Source organism: Solea senegalensis, linkage group LG20, assembly GCF_019176455.1.
Source record: "Solea senegalensis isolate Sse05_10M linkage group LG20, IFAPA_SoseM_1, whole genome shotgun sequence".
Classification (NCBI taxonomy): domain Eukaryota; kingdom Metazoa; phylum Chordata; class Actinopteri; order Pleuronectiformes; family Soleidae; genus Solea; species Solea senegalensis.
Window position 1 is genome coordinate 3334249 of NC_058039.1, and position 22132 is coordinate 3356380.

Sequence of the window (22132 nt, forward strand, 5' to 3'; positions counted from 1 at the left end):
GAGAACACAATCAGCTGGAGGAAAAATGATTGTGGGGAAAAACTGGCCATCTGCTCCCATTAGAGGGCCACGCAAAGACGAATGCCCATGACAAAACACAACGTTGTGGGAGTCTGTCTGTGTGCGTGTGTGCGCAAACGAGTTCCATTTGAAATGATGGCTCTCACAGCCAGTCATCAGTCCAAGCCACGGACTCAACGGCTCAGGGCAGGAATCAGAAAAGCCTTTGCCGTTATCGCTCCTTGTATTTCACCCCGGACTTATCACATGACCACAACTACGTAACGAGAGAGCAGCATGCAGCGCAAATGAGAAGATGTTTCCTGCCTCTTCATTTCCTCTCATTGGGCACTTCTATTTCTGAACGTGTTGGACATGTGTGTGCGTGTGTTTCTTCATTAAATGCATACCCTCCAACAACAATAGTGACTTTCCAGTTCATTAAAAAGACTTGAAGACCAAAGGTCAACACAAATCTTGTGGCTGCAGCACACACTTGTGTGTGAGTGTGAATCTAGATTATACTGCTGGGTATCTGCCAGTCAGTGTTGGTGTGTACGCCTGCAAACCAGTCAGATGTGTGTTCTAACATCTTAGATCAGAGTGACACCATGCTAACATTCTGCCGTAAACAAAGTACAGCAGGTACAAAATCTGTGTGAGGCAAACTAACGAGACAACGATGCTACATGTGGGAGGATAACAGAAAAACCACAAAAACCAACTTCCTGATGTTGCTGGAGAAAAAGTGGAGAGTATCTTAACTATGGGGTTCGAAGTAGAACTGCTTTGTTCCAGTTAAAGTGATAATTGGTCTGGATAAAACCTGGTTGGTTTTTTTTATAAATAATGACATTTTTGATTTTTTAAACTTTGGCTCTGATGTAGCCAACAACAAAAATGAGAGCTGGAGCACAGCTACTGTTAAATGTGCAGTGGCTATTTAGTGGCTGTAATTAAAGAACATCTTAAGGCGACCAAGCGTATGTGCAGTGACATTTAAATGCACATGCGACGTTCCCACGAGAGAAAGCAACTAATTCAGTTGCAGCCAGACACGATGCAGCCTGTGCATACTGATAATTACAAATAGACGCTCAGAGAGTAGTTTATTAGGTGCATGCAGCTAATACTAATGCAGCAAAATGAAACAGTCGTTCAATAAATCCCGCCCCTCCATGAAAAGTTACAGAGTGCAATCATTCTGGAGGATGTTGTCTCTGGTGCTCTTTAAGTGCTTTAGATGGATAAAATAGTAAAAAAAAAACTAAACAAAACAACTAGAAAGCACAAGACTTTGTATTGCAGACGTTTTGCGAAGGAGTCGTTTTATTGTTTTTCAAAGATTTAGGTTTTTACAGCAAACACTGGCTGACAAAATATCAGCTGTAATCTCCCCGATTGAATTGATAATCTGTGTTAACCTTGTGAAAAATAGAGAAGGAAACCTTGACTGTCAGAGATCGTTAAGGTTTGTACAAAATGTACTAGCTTCTGCTCCATCTTCTCTTTCTTTTCCCACCTCACACTCTCTAGGGACGCAATGGAGGATATTGCACAGCTGCCCCACTGGTTCCTGTGGCTCCCATCTCTCAGAGGGTGAGACTGTTCTGATCCTCTACTTAATCTTGTCCTCCTTTGCCCTCTCTTCTCTAATCATGCCAATATCCAGGTAGGAGGTCACTCTCTCTTCCCCGTCTCCATATCTGCCTTATGAGGCATTCAAATTAAATCCCATGGGGGTGGGGGGGGGTGGGTGTAGCCTTGGCTATATCCTGCTTAAATTGACAGCATAAAGTGATGAGGTGGTCTAAAAGTAGGGTGGGTCAATGAGTGTGTGCAGCACTTTTTTCTTTCTTTTTCTTTGTCCCCGTGTGAGGACTCGTCGGCAACAGCGGATGTGCTTTAAAAACAGAACAGAGGAACATTGCATGACTGACTGAGGAGGGGGAGAAGGTGCAAAAGAGATAAAGTAGTAATAGGAGAAAGAAACAAGGAGATTCATGTTCCTGTTGCTTCCGACGAGGACAGTGAGGAAGCAGCACGTTACTATATATTCCCCACTTCTGTCTTATCATTCTATATTTGTCTCCATCTCTCTGTCCCCGTCATCCCTCTCCCTCGTATCTGTCCACACCTCTCGCCGTCCCTTCGCCTTCACTCTCTGTTTTTGTCTCCTGTGCTATTCATCTTTTCGCAACTCCTCCCGTCTCCCCTGTTCTCGTCTTTGCAATCCTTTATTCCGCCTTCGGACGCTGGTGCCCAGCGTGATCGATGATGCTAGATTTTCGGCAATCTGTTTCATTTGACATCTATCTCACCGGTGGCCATAGAGATTTAGCCCGGAATGGTCATGAAGCTGGATATCACAGGCACTCCCACACACACACACACACACACGGACAAACAATCTGTCGCCGAGGCAATGTGCCTGGATCATCTTTTTTATCTAATCTCTCTCATCAAACCCTCAATGGGCCTGTGCCTGAATTTATAAATAATTGACTAACTGCTGGCTAAGGTGCCCCCATGCATTGACATGACCAAGCGTGACAGTGGACACTCACTCTGACATCAAGAACAGGTTCTGAACTGCATCTACAGTAGCTCCCCATACACGTCAAGGAGGGATTAGTTGAGAAAATATTGCTATCAATTTCCTCGTGCTTTGGTCAGTATTTGTCACAACACAGGTTTAGTCTGAAGAGCAGCGCTGGCACTTTTGAAATGCAAGAAAATGATTGCACAATGGGGAGGATGTCAAACATGAAAAGGCACCAGCCGCTGCAGGTAAGTGAATGCAGCGCTTCCGCTCACTGCCCCAGAAAAGGCTTGTGCCAGTGTGTCCAACCAGAGCACAGACGAGAGTACTATCAATTTTCTTTATGCGGTGCCAAAATACACAATACTTACATCGGTCGTACATTTTTCATTTTAACAGGATCCCTTGTTACTGTGATGAATGACTGTTTATGTCAAATCCATTACAGGTAATGTGAAAGGAGTTTGTTACTATGTAGAGCTGAAACAATTACTAAATTAACCGTCAATTATCAATTCCAGGTTTGACGAACACTGATCGACTTAGCATTTTCTGACATTTTATCGAGCAAACGATTACTCGATTAATCGTGAAAATAACCGACAGTTTAGTCGATTAGGGAAAAGAAACGTTAGCTGCAGCTCCAATACTAAGGCTGCAAATGGACAAACGTTAGCCTAATCATTCATGAGACGTGTTAAAAAAAAAAAATCAATAAGATCAACACACTCTATCAGAAGCATTAATGTATAATTCAGTCAATTCTATTATTTGTCCTGAAAGGGCATCAGTGACACAGGAACACAAAGAACATGAACATAAAATCACTTCAAACTCGTTTGAAAGCATAGTCGTTTTTTAAAAAAAAGGGAATAGAGATATATTAAATATAGAGATGGTGAAGGCACCCAGTGGGATTGTTATTCTTACCATGTAGAAATAGGACAGACAACAGCCAATAGTCCAGAATACTGAGCCCGTCTTCACCGACTTCACCTGCAACAGAGAAAGAAAGCGTAAACAGTGATGAAGAATCACAGCAGATACAGTATATGCCGCGGCATCGCATAAGACATGTAGACACACAGGTCTGTGTTTCAAGGACACGTGAAACTATACAGCGATGCAGGCACCAATTTCTCTGTGATAATGAAACGCTGTTTTCCCTCAATTACAGCCAAACAAGAGAAACTAAAATCTGGGCAGAGGACACAGGCCACGTCCTCCACAGAGGGGGGGGGGTCACGAGTTGTTTTAATGCTCTGCTGTTGTCGAGAGACTCCATCACATCCAACAATGCATGAGAATTCCCGATGAGTGGCAATTAATGATCGCCGGACCGCGGTGGTCTCGCCTCGTTCCAAATATCCAGCACGGGCAGAACCTGAATCAGCCACCAATCAATCAGCACACACACGGCTTCGTACTGTAGAGGCAGGCAGAAACACCTGAAGACAAATATGGTGCGAACAGTGCTGTTCCTGTGTGCTGAGGTAAGTCACAGTAAGTAGGTCTGTAGTGACCTAATTACCATTCTGTCATGCAGGAAAATGTGCAGTCAAAGAAAACGCTTGCCCTTACAAGTCGATCTGTTGTGTTCCGTTAGCGAAAGAGCAAAATGACAGTGTGTGAGGATTGTGTTGCTCTGCTTGGGTTTCCATAAGAGCACTGAGGCCACGCAGGGTGTTGTTAATATTACATGTACCGTCGTTGTTGTTGGAGAGTGTGTCTGTTTGTCAGTCCACAGTGCTTCCAATTATTCAGTCAAGTCGATGGTCCCTTGAATTACTTTTGCATATGTCTTGATTGCACGACTAAACGTTATTTCTCTTCCTTTGTCGAGTTGTGTGTTTACTGTGAGATTTGTCAGCTCGGCAAACAGCTTTACAACTGACGGAATGGAAAAAGGATTACGTTAACCCAACAACGGCGTGTGTTAGGCTGAGTCAAACAGAACAGTGCTGAAAACTAAACAAAAATTGATTTTACAAGACCAAGAACCTGAATGCTGATCAATTAAGCAACTGTTATTGTGTTCTTCTTGTGGTCTAATTTTATTTAACTCAAACTGACATGGTCTATTGAGCTAGATTAACATATTTATGTTCCAATAGTGTAGTTCAGTATACTAGTATAAGTATAATGTGTTGCATCTGTCCTTCAATAACTGTTTATGTTCAGGAATTTGTTTATAGCTTGTGGCAGATAACTGTTTAATAAGAACACCTGCTAATGCAGTTTGCGGCGTTATCACAGGATAAATTCATATTATAGCTTATTTTACACCTACATGTGTTTAAAATACCGAGTTAAACAGATGCAGTGCTGTGCATCAGTTCTATCATAAAAGTGTTGATTCAACCTAATAGATATGAAGGATATAGTCTGAGGTAGTGTTGTAGTCAAGACCTCCTAAACCGAGACCAAGTCGAGACCGAGACAAGACCAAGACTTTGAGGGGTCGAGACCGAGACAAGACCAAGGCCGTTAGCGCCGCTTTGCAGAATTTACACGTTGTGCTGTGTTTTCTTTTGGAGGTATTTATGCACAAAAAGTCTTTGTGGTTCAGGTAACCAAATTTTATTATAGATGAGTTGGCTGGCCTCTTCTCACGTCACACACATGCATGATAAATGAGTAAAGTTATTGGTTGTACCCGAAGCAATACGCTTTACGAATGTATGTGATTTACAAAATGTATTACAATTTATTGATATCCCACCAGTTGTGGTCTTGACCGAGTAAAAATGCATTTGATTCCGAGGCGAGCCCGAGACCTTCAAGACCGATCTCAAGTACTACAACACTAGTCTGAGGTGTTTTATGTTTTGTGTTCATTTTGAATACAGAGTAGTAGCTTTTGGTTGAGCAAAATCTATCTTAAAAGCAGTTGTCACACAATTCAACAATTGATTGATCCGTGTGTGCTGGGCAAATGAACATTGTCCCAACTGCAAAACGATATTGTTCAGCCAAATTCAAAAAGGACAGCATACGGCTGCCCACAAAACAAAAAATTAACGGCTACCACTCTCTTTAATTCGCCTAAATTAGTTTTCTCCGAAATTGCAGTCACCAGAACACTTTCCCCATGAGTGGAAACCATCGCGGTGACAGAATAGGAAGAGACAACGGTTACAGTCTGAACTGCCGTGTTCTCCACACTCACACTGGGTCCACAGGCTGCACACACATATATATATATATACACACACACACACACACACAGCCTTGTGTCACCCATTCAAACGCGAGCACAAACTCATGTTCAACTGGTGCCTCGGCTCCCTGTGGCAGCTGCCCTCCCAGCCACCGCTGCTTTTGTGAAGACACAAAAGTCACAGTGTGATACCGGTCCAGCTAATTGAATGTGAGCAGAGAGAAAGACTGGAATTACTGTTACAACAATGTAGGCATTGGTGCATGGGGTTGGAGCAAAAAGGGGGGGGAGGCGGCAGCAGCGCAACTCTGTGCGGCTCTCTGTGTGTTAATGTTGCAAAGAGCTATGGTGTTAAAAAGAGCAGCTCTCCTGGGTTTGGGAGGATTCAATTATAGATTATGGGAGGGTGTGCGTGTGTTGGGGCAGAGGGGGATAAACAGAGATTAAGCGGCTGGAGTTGAATGGGTTATTAGGGGATAAAATTAAGGAGTCGGGTAATGAAGATTGGGCCGAGACTTGAGAGAAGGACTAAGCGGTTTTTGCCATGTGGAGAGGAGGATGGATGTGAGAGTACCAGGTACAGAGCGAGAGAAAGGAACAAGCACTAATGAGATGCATGAAGAGAAACCATGGAAGAAGAAGGAGAAGAAGAAGAGGTGGAAAGCACAGCAAGTGCAAAACAATGGCAGGGACACAGGAAGACAAAGACAATTAGAGAGAAATGAGATGGAAGAAAGACAGAGAGGGGAGGAAAGGAAAACACAAAGACAAATGTGGGTAAATGGGTCTGATAATGGGAAGCACTGGTGCATGGCCAGGATGATTGTTTTTCAGGGCCCTTGCCAATCGGAACGAGGGATGCGAGTGGGAGAAGGTGGGATTTTTCTTCTCGCCGGCACCGCTCCGCTGATGACACATCGCCCTTGAGAGGCAGTGATGACTGCCACAGGAAACACCTGCCTCACCCCGAGATGTATTGTCTTCAACACACAAGATGACAAGAGGCCATTACAACAACGTAGACACAAACAGATGTCCTTAACACACCCGCGTGCACATTTCCGTGAGTGAGATAAATAATTACGGAGACAGATTTTTGGATGAGCCCCGAAATGTTAAACGGGAGAATTTCAGAAGCTCCTGCGGAATTGAAAATGATTTGGATCGGGGTTCCCATATCGGATTCAAGGACTTTTCAAGGACTTTCGGGACCCAATTCACCCAAATTCAATGTGGTATATTTGACACACACAGGTCAAGGTTAATTACTGATATAGTACAACGGACTAGCTGGCTTTACTGATGCCAACAGCCTAACACTGCGTTCAGATATGCACGGAAGGCAAACTTTCACAGAAGTTGCTTCAGAGATTCTGCAGAAACTCTGCTGCCAGCTCCCTGAGTATCATCTGCTGCTGAGAATGCAGCAGAAGAAACGCCAAAAGATCTGCAGCAAGTGAATGGGCGAATGTCCTGATTCCTGCATGCTCACGCCAGACGCCACTGCCTCACCTGGTCCCTCCAAAAATTAGGGATGGAAATCGGTATCGGTCCGATACTGAGCAAAATCACTGGATAGGATATCATAATAATAAAAATGTATAATCTGATACCGTCCAAAAATCCTACATATCACATGCTTCACTATGCACCGACTGTAAAAATATAAACAAATATCAGCAAAAGCATTTTAGGGGTGCTGTTAATTAAAAATTAAAAGACATGATTCAAAGATATTGTGTTGTTAACAGCTACAAATAAATGACTGTAATAATATCGGTATCGGATCATATTTTTACACATAATATAACATTGAAAGTCTTTTTAAGTCCATTTAAAAAGACCCTTCCAAGGCCTTTAATCTTTTTCAAATTTACAAAGTTTAAGGATGTCAAAGACCAATGGGAAGTGAGGCGATGGATAAAAACACCTCAAAAGGACGTAGAACACATTTATTAGACGTGTTTTAGACTTTAAAGATAAGGCGACAGCCTCTTTTGTCAACATTTTACGGTACCTACTGTCCCGATAAGGTTTTTATGGTTGCTTTTGTGACAATAAATAACCTGGCTAAATAAATCCAGCCAATATGAAGGGTTCCAGGTTAGGGCTGCATAACATAGAAGTGTTTTCAGTGTGAACACCAACAATTATTCAAGTTTAAATGAAATTTAATGAAATAAAATGAAAGCTGCAATATTAGGTGCTGTGAGTCACGACAGTCCCCATCAACTGAACTGTGAATAATTGCAGTGGATAATTTAATGTGATGTAGTGAACTACTCTAGCTGTGTTATTATGGTTGTAGTGAGACCGTATCTACAACTGTACACCGAATGAACACTGCAAGCTGATCTAATCTAAACTTGTTTTTTTTAATATACATCTGAAGCTATGAGCAGTGAGGCAGTGGGTGTCGACTGCGTGAGGATGCTACTCTATTCAGTTTGTCCCTCCTGTGTAGCAAACACTAACTAAGAGCTGTCTGCACATATCAAGCCAAAGTCTTACAAACACAAGTCTTGCATAGCCAGACCCGTCTCTATAACACCAAATTAATGCTGGAGAAGAGTCTGGCTGCAAACATTGTTATTCTGCTGTAAGGAGGAGACAAAAAAGAAGTAGTTTGTACTTGTTTGTATCTCTTTACAGCAATCCCAACCTTCTTGGGCAGCTCTGTTCCCTGGATAGAGATTCAGCATGCCATCAAAATAGTGTCGAGGGAACTTACTAAAGGTGGAACATTTGTTTTTTGTCTTTTTCTGGAACTGAAACTCTGTGTACGTTTGTGTCCAGTTACGACTTAGACATAGGGCCAGCCTCTGTATTTTATTGATACTTAAACTGTAGACAAAACGTGGGATGAGTCCGTAAATGCTATGCTAGCATCAGTCCGATACTGGTGAACATTACTGGATCGGCTAACCGAGGAACAAAAATGTTAGAATTAAAATACAAAAAAAATAAAAATAAAAAATCTAATACATCGCATGCTACACTATGCAGACTGTAAATATGTAAATAAAAATTAGCATCAGCATTTTAGCCGAGTCATGTCGTAGGCTGCTTATTTCTTCTCTATGGGAAAAGTTGGGGAATTATATAGGTGGTAAATGCATCAGGGTTAGTAGTTTAAACTGGTAGATACTCCAGGCCTCTGCCAAAATTATTAATTGATTGCTAAATCAATTGCCAACTGTGTTTTTCTTTTTTTAGTGTGATTTCTTTGCTCCATGTAACCCAAGATAAACTGAATATTTTTGGTTTGTGGACAAAACAAGACATTTGAGAACCTCCTCATAGAAGTTTCTGGACAATAAAGCTAAGCAGATTCACTGACTATGAAAATAATCTGTAGGTTGCAGCCATAAGTGAGAGTGAGAGTGAGTGGGTTCAAAAGAGCGGTCCCAAAACCCACTCAAGTCATGCCACTCATACAACCTTGAAACCTCAGGTAGAGACACATCTGTGTGACAAAGTGACATAAAGTAGGAGCAGCAGAATCCTTGGACGGATAAAAGCTGGTTATGCTGTGCCAAATAGCGGTAAGGCATTTCATGACATCTGCATAACCTCTCTTACGTGGAAGGAAGCCACTGCATAGAATGTCTTTACATTGCAGGTAAAAAAAACAACCGCCTTGGATCAGAACAGTTAGCACTTTACTGCTGATCAGCCATACATGGAGCTCTGCTGCCATTCAGCATATAAAACAAATGAGAAGCGACTGCTACTTTAAACAGAAGATAAACTACATTTAAACAAGGCAGACCTATGGAAACTGATACAAAAAGATAAAGCATTAATAAGCAGTAAATTATAAAATATAGTGACAATGAAAAGGGACACGACACACAATAAAATAATACATTTACATTAGAGATGGAAAAACAAAAGCCACATGAAGCTCAGCATAGACTTAAAATTAAAAAAGAAATACATAATCTCAGTCTAACTATCCGTTTATTAAAAAAATATTGACCTTTTTTTTATTCATCGTCGCACCTCATTTAATGTCAATGACAGAAAAACATGTCATTGCATCTGCTGGAGAGAGTAGAAGTAGAGCATTAATCTGTATTCGCTTGAACGCCGACATGCAGCATGTAGTATTCATATACGCGAGACATAACTGCTACCTGCATACTGTTTTTTATTTTATTTAATTAGTAATAGTAAATGTGACCTCTGCATTTAACCCATCCTTATTACACACCAGTGTTGAACACACACGGCGGGCACAGGAGCAGTGGGCAGCGCCCGTCTGTGCCAGGGGTACAATAGGAGAGCGGGTGCCTCCCACTTGGCCAAAAATCATAACAATCTGCATAAATATGTGATTCCTGCAGGTTTTCTGCTGGTCTGAGCTCCAAGGGATTTATAAATCAAAAATGATATGTATATATACACACACACACATATATATACATACATATATACATATATATACACATATATGTATATATATATATACATATATATATATACACACACACATATGTATATAAGTATATATATAAATATATACACATATATGTATATATAAACACATATATATATATATATATATAAACACATATATATATATATATATATATATATACACACACATAAAAAAAGATGTAGCTTTATTTGTCTTCATGGTACACTTTGTGGACATCGTGAATGATACATGGCCTTACAGCTACAGTGGGGCAATTCTAGATGTGGATTATTTTCAAATTCCCTTCTGGCTCCAACAGCACTGCAGCATATCAGTAATCTTTAATGAATAAAGCCAGCGGCACGGCGCTACAGAATCAACCATATACTGTAAATATATAATCCTTAACCAAAGTAAACTAAGCAGCAGGTGCAATTAGAAGTCACAGAGCCGCTTTAGCGAGGCATAAACAAATGAAAGCAGTCATGTGATGTATGGTGAGACATGGGTAACGGCTAATGACAGTGCTGACTATGTAGCATAACAACTGAAGAGAAGTGTTCTCACTTACAGTTAAGATTAAAAAAAAAAAAAAGATAAAACATTTCAGTACAACACTTGCGTGTTTATGTTAAATAAATAAGCCCCAGCACGTTTGTTGGCTCACTTTGGCGCCGACACAATCTCCAATAATAAATCTGCGCTCACATTAAATTTGAAATACGCTGCCATCATGATTTAACACCTGTTCCACTGCAGGTTAACTGTGCAGGTGTAAAATTTTACAACAGTCAAGAGTATAATTGCCTTAACTTCATATTCCATCACAGCAGTCAAGAGTCATGGGAGGCAATTCTAAATAGAACATCATTTTATAAACCTAATAAGAATGATATGATTTTTTTTTAATTTTTCAGAAGCATGAAAAAAAACTATTACGTTATCACTTAGTGGCCACGTCTACTGTTTATGTAAAACAAAACAGAATCTACAAACATCTTTATTATTTCTGTGGTATTATTATAACTCAGCCTGCGCTGATATGGAAACATGAGGCCGTTTTAACTGTATATACTGTTTGCACTGCATTGCTCTTATCTGCTGATGTTCCATAGAATTTTTTTTTACAAGACCAACCAACCTATTAAATGTCAAGAGGAACCAGGTTTACCGGAAGCAGCTGATTACTTCCATTCTCATTAAGCCCGTAATCTGGATATATTGACTTCTTCTCCATCTGAAATTTCCTTCCCACGTTTCAATGTTCACATTCATCCTTGTGTTGGTGATTACTCTTTCTATTCTCAGTCTTATGGTAACAGATAAAAAGGTGAACAAAAACAACTCAGTACAGAACGAAAAAGGAAATATCCTCCAAGGTCAACTCCAATGACTAGGAAGACGAGAATGTAGAGAAAACTGTATGAGCATTTTGATTTCTCTCTCACACACACACACTCTCTCTCTTACCTTAACCTTTAACACAGTCTTAGCTGTCAACCAACTGTAGGAAGTTGTTGACATGCCAAAAGGTTCTCAAAATGTATCGTCGCAATAGACAGAAATGTATAAAACACACACTACGCCAAATGCTGGATTCACTGTATGCTGCAGGGACGCAAGTGATGCAACTGAAGAAAAGAGTGGACAGATTGAGGTACAGTAGAGTGAAAGTCTGTGTTGCAGAGCATTTGTTCAGTGTGAAAAGCTTCCTCCCCCCTCCTGAGTTGCAAATACCCTTAGTCTACATATGTCCTAAAAGCGAATGTGTTGCTTTATTCTGTTATTGTCTACCTGGCAGAACAAGGTCACGCTGTGCAAAATGTAAAGGAACAAGAATTTAAAAAAAATATATAAAAAAATCGAATTAAATAAATATTAAGTAGTTCAAGACCAATGACGGCTGCCCTGTAGCACAACCTGTTGTGTTCCTGTACAGCACTGTTGAAAAGGAAGGTAAATTGAGGGGGCGTGTCAACCTTTAACCTGAGATCTTATCAATTCCACTCTTAAAGGTCATCCGTCTGTGAAGGTTTTGGAGTGCAGCATGCTTGTTTCCTGGGCTCCACATGGTTGGAGTGCCTTTTAAGGCTCTTGATAAATAATTCAACAGCCGAGGCTGAGCAATATTTGAAGAGGGGGCTATGTTTCTAGCTTCATGAAGCCTGTTCTTTATAAAGTAATAACAACTATGCATACCTGGCTGAAGCGAAGAACTTGACCTAAAACTGATTTTACACCTCAGTGAGCAGGTCACGTTCAATACAAATACTGAATCGTTAAATCAATAAGTTACTTCAGAATAATCGTACAATCACAGGTGAACATCTTCATCTAAAACCATCTAGAAAAAGGATTCTCGAGGAAGTGCACGTACCCAGAGGTAGTAGGTGAACTGCAGAGCAAAGATCGCGATGCCCTCATTGTCAAAAGAGCCAGCCACAGAACGGGAGATGTAGCCAGGGACAATGGCGATGAAGCAGGCCGCCAGCAGCCCTGCGCCCTGGTTCCACAGCTCCCGGGTCAGCAGGAAGGTGGAGATGGCGGTCAAACCGCTGAACACGGGCGCCAGAAAGACACACACGTCCCGGATGTGGACGGTGATGTGGAGCAGGTTAAGCACGTAGTGGATGAGGCCCGCGGTCACCATTAACCCTGGATAGACCTGGAGGAGGGAGAGAGAGAGAGAGAGAGAGAGTGGGTTGTGAGAGGAGAAACAGAAAAGTAGGTGAGACTGAGTGTCACACAAGAGCGGTGGTGGGTGAGTGAAGGAGACAGGGCATCATGAAATTCAGCATGAGGGAAAGCAGAATTACCACCTCACAGCTTCTGCCAACCAAACTCGACTGCAGTTATATCCATCTCTGTGCAGAGCTATGTGATAAATGGTATGGAGTGAAAACTCTGAGACTGAGACAGGTATTTCTGCATTATTGCTATAATTAGGCAAACAGAAGCCACTCGGATCATCGGCAAGGTCCCATTATGATGCATTCACTGGACAATTATTACAAATAACACATTTTTCTTCTAATACTAAGACACTAAAGCTTTATTTTGTTTATTTTCCAAAAGTGAATTTTCTTCAGTTTTTGATGACCTGTTTTATGAATTTAATATTTTTATTGAAAATATTGCGTATAATTGCACTGCAGTGCAGACAGAAAATGTCAGTTGGAGAGACGGAGCATTAGTGTTGCTCACTCACTGGCAAGTGAAGTTTAGGATTTGTTTTGTTGTTTGTTATCATTCAACACTTATATTTTATCAGATGGAGGAAAACATGAATATGGGCCAATTGTCAGCCATGGACTGCCCTGATTTCTAAAAATCAACATCAGCCACAGAAAAACAACAATATGGGTCGACTGTTACACTTGGACAGCCGGAGCCTCACAGGTTTCATATCACCTCTAAAATATAATCATTTCTTCCTTGGGCTATAATCAACACCGCCAGAACATTTCGTCATAATCCATTCTTTACTTTTTTGAGTCATGCTGCTCACAGACAGAAAAGCAGACACAGACAGAAATGGGCAAAAAACAAAACATCTTTGGAAGAAACACTCCAGTGTGTGTTCTGTGAGGTGATGGTAACCTTGACTATTGATCTTCATACGCTTTCAAATCCGCCCGAGTCTGCGTTCAGACAACCCCGAAAACAAAAAGAGGAAAAAAAGAAATATTTTCAACCGTACCAGTATTTCTTTTTTATTTATTTCTTTTGATCGTGTAAATGGGTTATCAAAAACTGTTGTCAGGAGTGTTGTTTTCCAACACAAAGTTGAGAATAATTTAAGCCTCAGCGGAGTCGACGAGGCCTCTTGGCCCCGTCTCGTCTGAACATGAGAGCAGATCCAATTAGGGCCCGGTGTTCTACACGGGCTGACTGAAGTGAAAGGCTAGGCTATGTTTAACGTGCGAGAGTGAGGTCCCTGATGTTGGGTTCGCCGTAGCCTCGATCCATGCACTTTGCCTCGCCGCTAATAAAGTCAGGTTTCCTCATCTCTAATTAGCCGGTGCCTACGAGACCTAAACTTCATCAGCCAATCTCCTTCAATGAAAATCAACCACGTCTTGCCTGTTGGCTCTGAGGATTGGACTCCGTCTAATGGAGCAGTATCCTGCCATTAAGAAAAGTACTATTAGCCACTCTGAACTCTGTGGTGGGACCAAGGCCCCCTAATTCTTCTAGAGGTGATGGAGATCTTAGGAGTCATGATTCATCATAAGATAAATCCATGTGCATCACCTATTAATTCAACACTAGTCCCTAAATTGGCATAAGAGAAAGCTAAACATTGCGTATTCATCATGAAAATATTATCAACGAGAGCTGACAAAAGCTGTTAGCAGAAATGCTCTCGACTCATTGTCCGGATGACAACAAAGAGTGGTTATGGCAGCGTTCTGTTATGGACTGTCACATTAGAGAACCTCTCATTCCTTATCTTTGGCTCGCGAGGACGAGCAACTGACAGTAGTTCTCCGGGGAACGGGGGGGGGTGGGAGGAAAATAAAAAGGGAGAGAGCAGCTGGACTGGTCCAGACAGGACGCTACTGGACTGTCACATTAACTGACATTGGCTCGTCTGTCTTTTAAACGGTGTGACCCATCCGAGTGCTTAGAGACTTAATGCCGTCATACACAATTAATGAGGACTGTCAGCATTATCTGACTGATTTTGAATGTAAAAAAGAAAGGTGGGTGAAAGGATGACGGCATGAGGAAGGACAGAGGGACACGGGGAAAGGCAGAGACAGACAGTAGAGGAGAGATGATGAAAGATAAAAGGCAGAGAGTTAGAGAATTGGCTTTTAAAGGTCAAAGGAGGAGACGGGGTGTGTTAAACACAATACAGGTGGGTAAAAGGTCGAGTGCAACAGATGAGTCTTGATCACCGCCCTTAGATCAAAGGTGGTTTTATGAATTCCACCTGGAGTTTGAAGGGGTCACAGACCACCGCTCAGCATGAGAGTGGAGACTGGCACCGCTAAAATGTCAAGCTCAGTAAACAAACACAGACAAGTGGAGCTTGTAATTATTTCGCCTTTCCCAAGTTTTCCAAATAAATGCTGTGGATTACAACAGCATTATGGGTAGTGGAACAGACTGTGCCAATCTGAGACGGACCCGGTGCTTGTCCTCGCCACTTCAGGCTTTAAAAGCACAAGCCTGATGCAAGTCAGACCCTTCACACGTTCATTTTATGATTTCAAATGCCGTGTGGGAGTGAGCTAAATGTCCTTCTTCCCCAGAGCCTGTTTGTGCTTAGAAACTGCTGTTTGCATGTGTGTGACTATGACAATTAGCCTACACAGTAAAAGACTGTGAGAGGGGCTCCGTCAACTTCCTGGAGCTTGGTGTTTTTTGCATAGATTTGCATGTTATATGAATTGGTCTGCGTAAGTATGACCAAAAGACTGACCCCACCCACCTGTTGTCGAAATCCGCAAAGCAGAAAGTGCCTTGCCAACTGGCACTACACTTCAGCTGCCAGCTACAACGCACCCAACCCCTTCAAGAAGATTCAATACCTCGTCATGAAGGACCAACATGAACATAAGTTCTTCCATGAATGCTTTTGACTTTTTAACCTGTTCTGTACCAATCTGCTTAATAGGGCTGAACAATGAATCAAAACTCTACCAAAATCGCAGGAGGCGCAATATTTGTTAAAGCTAAAATGTGTCCAAAATATCCTTTTAGATGAATTACTGTCACATCTTACTCTACAGACTGAAGAGAACATCTTTGTTTATCACAGATCTGCACACACATCACACAGTAATCATTTTAAAAGTGTTGTTCAAATGAAACTAAGAATTATGATGTAAAAATTACCGTTCCCCTCAAATCTCAATCGCAATTGGATTTTTCAGCCCTACTGCTTAATTAACGCCTGTCCCACAATAGGGGATGTTCAAATCTTGATTCTAAAAACATGGGAGATCACAGACACAACAAACCTTGTAAGCGATTTTCAATGTTTTAATCCTGAGAATTCAGTCAAGACGTAGGACCACAACAATTTCAGGGAGATTCCAAGTGTTTGGGATCTCACAGAAGCTCATGTGACTTCAGATTGTAAACAGACATGGAGGCGGACTGTCGGCGTCATCAGGTAATAGCTGTTGTGTGTGTGTGTGTGCGATGTTTTGTGTTTAGAAACACGAAACAATTGTGGATGAAGTCATGGCTGAGAAGATGGAATCACCTTCAAAGTTACAGTTCTAAACAAAAGTACGCAACATCTGTTTCCCGGTCAACTCGCTCTCATTGTCCAGTCGTAAATATCTAACATGCGTGACACTTTGACCACAGGACAATTTGGCCAGATCATCTGTTCAAATCAGCCTAAAATTGAAAGGCACCCACGATTGTCGGAGGGGCCAGAGCGGGACTGAAATCTGGCCAATTATCCTTAGAAAAGGTCACAAATATGAAGAACAGCAGCAGCTCAACTCAAACAGGAGCAAATAGTTTCTGTTTTTTTATTGAAGAGTATTTACAGCAGCCACACTGTTGCACCGGGGACGGACACAAATGAGTTAAGAATGTTAATAGCCGTGGTAAAAAAGTATCAGCCATTACAACGATGGGTTTTAAACAACGGTGGAGATCTATGGCAAAGATAAAAATGATCTTTACACGGCACTTGACTTCACTATTCACTGTCGTCCTTCTCGTTGTCTATATCGACAGGAAGATGTCAAATAGCATCTAACGACAGCGTATGTCGGTGTCTCATTTGTGTTCAACATATCTCAACAGTGTCATCCATTAGCATGCAGAGGGACATTTGTTAAATGGCAAATAAAAGAGGTGCAGAATAACTGGCACTCGTGTGGACATCCAAATAAAAGTACATGTCGCAAGGACAACATGACCTCCATAAGTATTTTGTAAATGCATACTCATATCCTGAGACATGCCCCGGGGACAGGAGAATCACTCCACAAATTATACCTCCTGTATTCACTCTGCTCATGCTCCCAACTGCTTAACATTTCACTTCTACATCAAGGGCATCAGAAATCAAATGAATGGGTAATTTGACTTCTTTAAATTGGCTTTGTTTTAACAAGTTATTGATCTTGGATTTTTTTTAAACTGCCTGAGATAAAAGCTGATGTTCAGTATTTCACAGACATGATCATAATGTTTAATCAGAGAAAAGTATTTTTTTTAAAAAAAAGCGTCCATACCTCCAGAGATATGCAGATCAACACTCACACAATAGCAGACGTTTGCATCGAGTGGAACGGTTTGGTTTGGTCCAATGCAGTATGTATTTGTTTTTTTGGAACTCTTCCCTTGGGGGTACCAGAGTAAAATGATACGGTAAGGTCAGGGTGGAGCTAGACGTCCACAGCCTATTGTCATACAAAAGTTTGACAACAAACAAACACAAAGCGAGCAGGGAAAAAAGAGCTGCTGGATGTCCTCCATTGTTGTCTGTTGTGTTAGCGTTCAATGTCATCGCTCGCTGCCGCCACACTGCTACAGCGGCACGGTGCACATCTCACCGACGCGGCCATCGTTCACAGCTCACACCCCATCTACGTAAAGGTAGACGGACAAGCCGCACCATGAAGGACACGCAGCATAACAGACCTCATTCACACCTTGAATACCAAACTGTCTCTTTTTCTTACTCATTCTTGCGAGCACGAGCCTCACATATGTTCTCTGCTGATATCGGTCTCAGCTTGAGCGGAGTCTGCTGAGCAAATTAAATGAAGTAATGGAAACTGGAAGATCTAATTACTTTTAATTAAAATGAAATTTGAGTTTGGAGATATTTAAGGAGGCAAGTGGATTCCTAAAGATTCTCTCTGACTGAGAATCTTCATGATGAGCTTACAGAATATCTGTGCAGGCCATTGCCACGTGCCTTAAATAAACTACGAGTGATTTATCCTGGAGTTGTTTGTATTTATTATATATATTATTTTTTTTTTTAACATATTGATTCATTCAATGTCAATACAAGTCAACAGAGAAAGGGAGTGGGCTGTGGTTTCTTATTTGAATGCAGACGACAATGCACTGTGCAGCCCAGGAATCTTGCAAATGTCATGAAAATTAACTAAGAAGTGTGTGCCTTCCAATTCAGATTACCAGTATAATCATGAGGCTCAGCTTCCACCCTGTGGGTACAAGGTTAACTCAAGTATCAATGTACTGCAGCAGGACCAGCACATCCATTATTATAAGCCAGGCCTGTCATATGCAATTACCAGTAGCTGATGGTAATTGCTTATGACGGATGAATGCTGATGGATGGGTTTTGGATTCAAATGCCTTGGGTTTCCTGTTCCGTAGTGAATACTATATTCTAACATCAGCATGTGGAGTATAGCTGCAGCTTAGGCTGTGCACCATCTGCTTGGTGCTGGAATGATAACTGTATCTGAAAGCAATGCACAGCATTAACATGCCTTCCTGTCCCAGCCATAAAGAAGAGATTTCATATCACCCTGAAGGACCGAGCATACGCAACGCGAAAATAAGAAGAAAGGAAGAGTGAAAAGAAAGAGAGTTGTGCTACAGGCAACGCCTGGCGCGGCGCTTTCTCTGATGGACCCAATAATGAAACACGTTGGGAGACATTTCTGCATTTATCTGGCACCAAGGGCCGGGATTATGTGGTCCTGACGCTCCATTAGCTGGTGCAATTACAGCACAGAGTGCAACTCTGGTGGGTCCATGAAACTTGGTTAAGAGAAAAGAAGGCGGGTGGAGTTGTTAAAGAGGAGAGGGAGATGGATAGGCCAGAGGTACTCACACAGACCTCACTGTTCACAAGAGGCAGCGCTGAGAAGATGAGGCTGGGGGTAGACATGAACACAGGGGGGGAGGGAAGGAGGGAGGGAAACGGGAGATAAAGTGCAGGAAATCAACCCATTGGTTTTTGGGTTTTTTTCCAGAAACAAGTCAATGTTTCACAATAGAGGTAGTAGCTGCAGGTAAACAGGGACACCAAGACAGGCAGCCAAGAGAAATGGTATCACCCCAGATAACTCCCAGCCCACACACCTATATAACAACAGACTGACAATCTACTTTACATTAATCATGGATTAGGACACTAGTACAACAACCGTGTACATACTTAGATTCTGTCTTGGATCTGTGTGACGTCCTCTTATACATGGAAAAAAGGAACTGCAGCACAAATACTTTCTGTGTTAGCAAATATTACCTCAGCACCAAACGGTTTTCCATGAGCATACTTAATTAACACCTGGCTAGACAACTGTCTGCATGGTTGTATTTGGGGGGGTAATGACAGGCATAAGCATCTTAATAGGATATAAAGTGCAAATCAAAGCATCATTTAATGCCTGACTATGCTTACTGATGGACTGGTTGCAGCAGTTGGTATAATAGTGTTATATAAAGTTGCTCTAGCATCACATGAGACTACAGTTTTGAATTCTTGCTTTGGAGATTTATAGAAAACCTTTCCCATCCACCCATTTTTGTGCTTTTTCAACCAGCTCACCATGCCAATGTACTTTTGACATTCTTTTTCTTCCAGCATGCGCCTCCTGAGGAACCCCAAAGCATTCCCATGACAGTGTGTAATCCCTGCAGCCTGTTCTGAGTCATTATGACTCTGTCTACAGGGACATGTAGGGAGGCTTCCTGATCAGACTCCAAATCTGGCCCAAGTAGCCTTTTTTCTTTCTTATTTACTTGTCAGGAACGGCTCATATTCAGCCCAAACACTTTATATTATGATGCAAAACTAACCACTTCACACTCCAGGTGACACACTGATTAAGCCAACAGCTGTACACCATCAGAAGACATTAGCAATGCAATTTTGAGATGATCAAATTGGGAACTCTGTGTTGGAGCGCTGCCTCATAAAATAAAAAAAAAATCAGGAAAAACCTTGATGAGGGTGGAATTATATTTGACTTGTAAATGTGAGCATATACAGCACACATTGTGGCAAACAAGTTTTATATCAGTGGCCTCCTTCTCATACAAGACACCTAGAGAGACACTGTCCAGGAAGCTGCACTGCTCCTCATCAGTCGGCAGCAGCCTCATTTCCAGCTCCTTTGCATAAGCCTTCAGGGACAGGACGAGCACTGCAGTGCACTTTTCCCCTTTTTTTAAAGTGCAAACCACCACCCTGGTGCCCAATATTCTAACTGAAGAAAACTCCAACGCATTCTTATTCTCATTTATTTTCTTAATCACTGTGACGGAATCTGCATCTCACTTAAGACACCGTGGAAATGACGAACAATAAAAAATGACAGCGACTGCGTTAAAAACTTACGGTGCCACCGACGATCCGACCCAAGGGGTACCAGGCCCTCTCGTCGAACCAGTTGAGGAACTCGTAGAAGCCATTTGTGGTGAGATGGTGTGTTGACCTGTAGTTGAACCTGAGACAGAAGAGAAAAGAGCAGGAACGGCTGAGTACATCGTAAAATAACACCCACGCAGAGACAGGAATACCTATTTCCATTTATAGAACATACTTTATAGTAGCTATTGATAGAGAAAAACAAATCTTTAGAGAAGAATGGGTTATCTTTTTTTCCACGTTTACAGATGACAGGGCGAGCAGGTATGCTGCACAGACTTCGCCGTGTTAGAATATGGAAGATAACGCCTCTATTCTCCGTGTGCGCTTCTGTGCTCGAGCCAACAACTCCAACACATATTGTGACATTTTTTCAGAACAAAGCCCTTTATAGTGAAGATAATTCCAACTGCAACCACTTGCTTACTTGTGCTGAGATGACAAAGACACATAAATGGGTCTGGTGTTTGAACATCAGACCCGTCTTTTAGCAAGCTGCTCTGAAAAAGGGGGGGGACACACACCCCAAGAACACAAAAATAAATACAAGGAGTATCACTGCAAACAGGCCTCGATTCACACTGTAGCTGTGGTAAGCTGAGGGGGTTGGAGCACTGTCAAGAAGCAGAACGAAAGAGCTGACAGTGGTGAAAGGACTGCTGCCAAAGAGGATGAAGCAAGCGTTTAGTACATTTTCTGAGGTATTTTTCACTACACAGTTTCATTAATGTGGGATACTTTATGGTATGTTCAGAGAGCCACACACTCCACACAAGACACCTGAAGCGGAGAAAAACGGAGCACAGCAGAGCAGTTTGGTACCAGATAGATACCAGTTGTGTCAAACAGCCGTGTGACTAATTAGCTTCTATTTAATACTGTCAATTACAAAACAAAAATCAATTCAGTGAAGTATCGTGCCATTTTGCGTGGCGATATATTATAGCTTTTGAGACACCAAGTAGAGGTGGGTCAAAATATCATTTGGTGATATATCGCCGTCCTTCCACGTGCAATCTGATCAATACACCAGTGCAAACGTCGGTATTTTAATGCCATTTCCACTTGCCAGGCGTCACTACTTGATGTCTCCTTGCAGCGGCACTGCTCAAATGAATGAGGGAGATTTTTGCAGTTACCTGGCTGAAGAAGAGTGGAGAAAGCTACGTTAAGAGATGCTCCATCTACGTCCAAAGGGTTACGAATTGTGATAATATATTGTAAATTAAACATAACCCCATATCCATATCGTGGTGTCTCTGGCAATTCCCACTCCTACAATAATTAAAATGGATCGCAAATGTTCACCAATTTTCTCAAATTCTACAAAAGAAAACTCAGTGGATTTCTCATCAGTCCATACCTACATCCTCTCATCGACTCTTTCTGCTATTTTTCCCAGTACAGTGAATTGCAGAGTCACGTGATATCCAAATGTCATCCTTTATTCATAACATTGGCTTCCATTGAACTAATTCAAATTCACCTTTTATCAACGCGCCACCTTTTCTCTCTCCCTCAAACGTTTCATACTCTAAAGCAACATTTCAAGACACTTTTGTGGGTTTCCGTTCAGGTCTTTTCATGCACAAATCAAAAATATGCGTTTAAAAAGGTGTGAAGGAGACCCATCTATTGAGTAACCTATGATGCTACCAAACACTAAAGAGC

The 22132-nt window shown here is 41.7% G+C and overlaps 1 protein-coding gene across 1 annotated transcript in view; it reads right to left on the minus strand.

The window, feature by feature from the left end:
• The window catches only part of LOC122786422 (dolichyl-diphosphooligosaccharide--protein glycosyltransferase subunit STT3B), a 72169-nt gene that overhangs the window by 19828 nt on the left and 30209 nt on the right, over positions 1–22132 (minus strand). The window contains exons 2-4 of the mRNA XM_044052711.1: positions 20432–20540; positions 12503–12790; positions 3473–3538 (exon numbers count right to left, since the gene is read on the minus strand). Of these exons, the coding sequence (XP_043908646.1) occupies positions 3473–3538; positions 12503–12790; positions 20432–20540 (463 nt within the window). The remainder of the gene's footprint in view (positions 1–3472; positions 3539–12502; positions 12791–20431; positions 20541–22132) is intronic.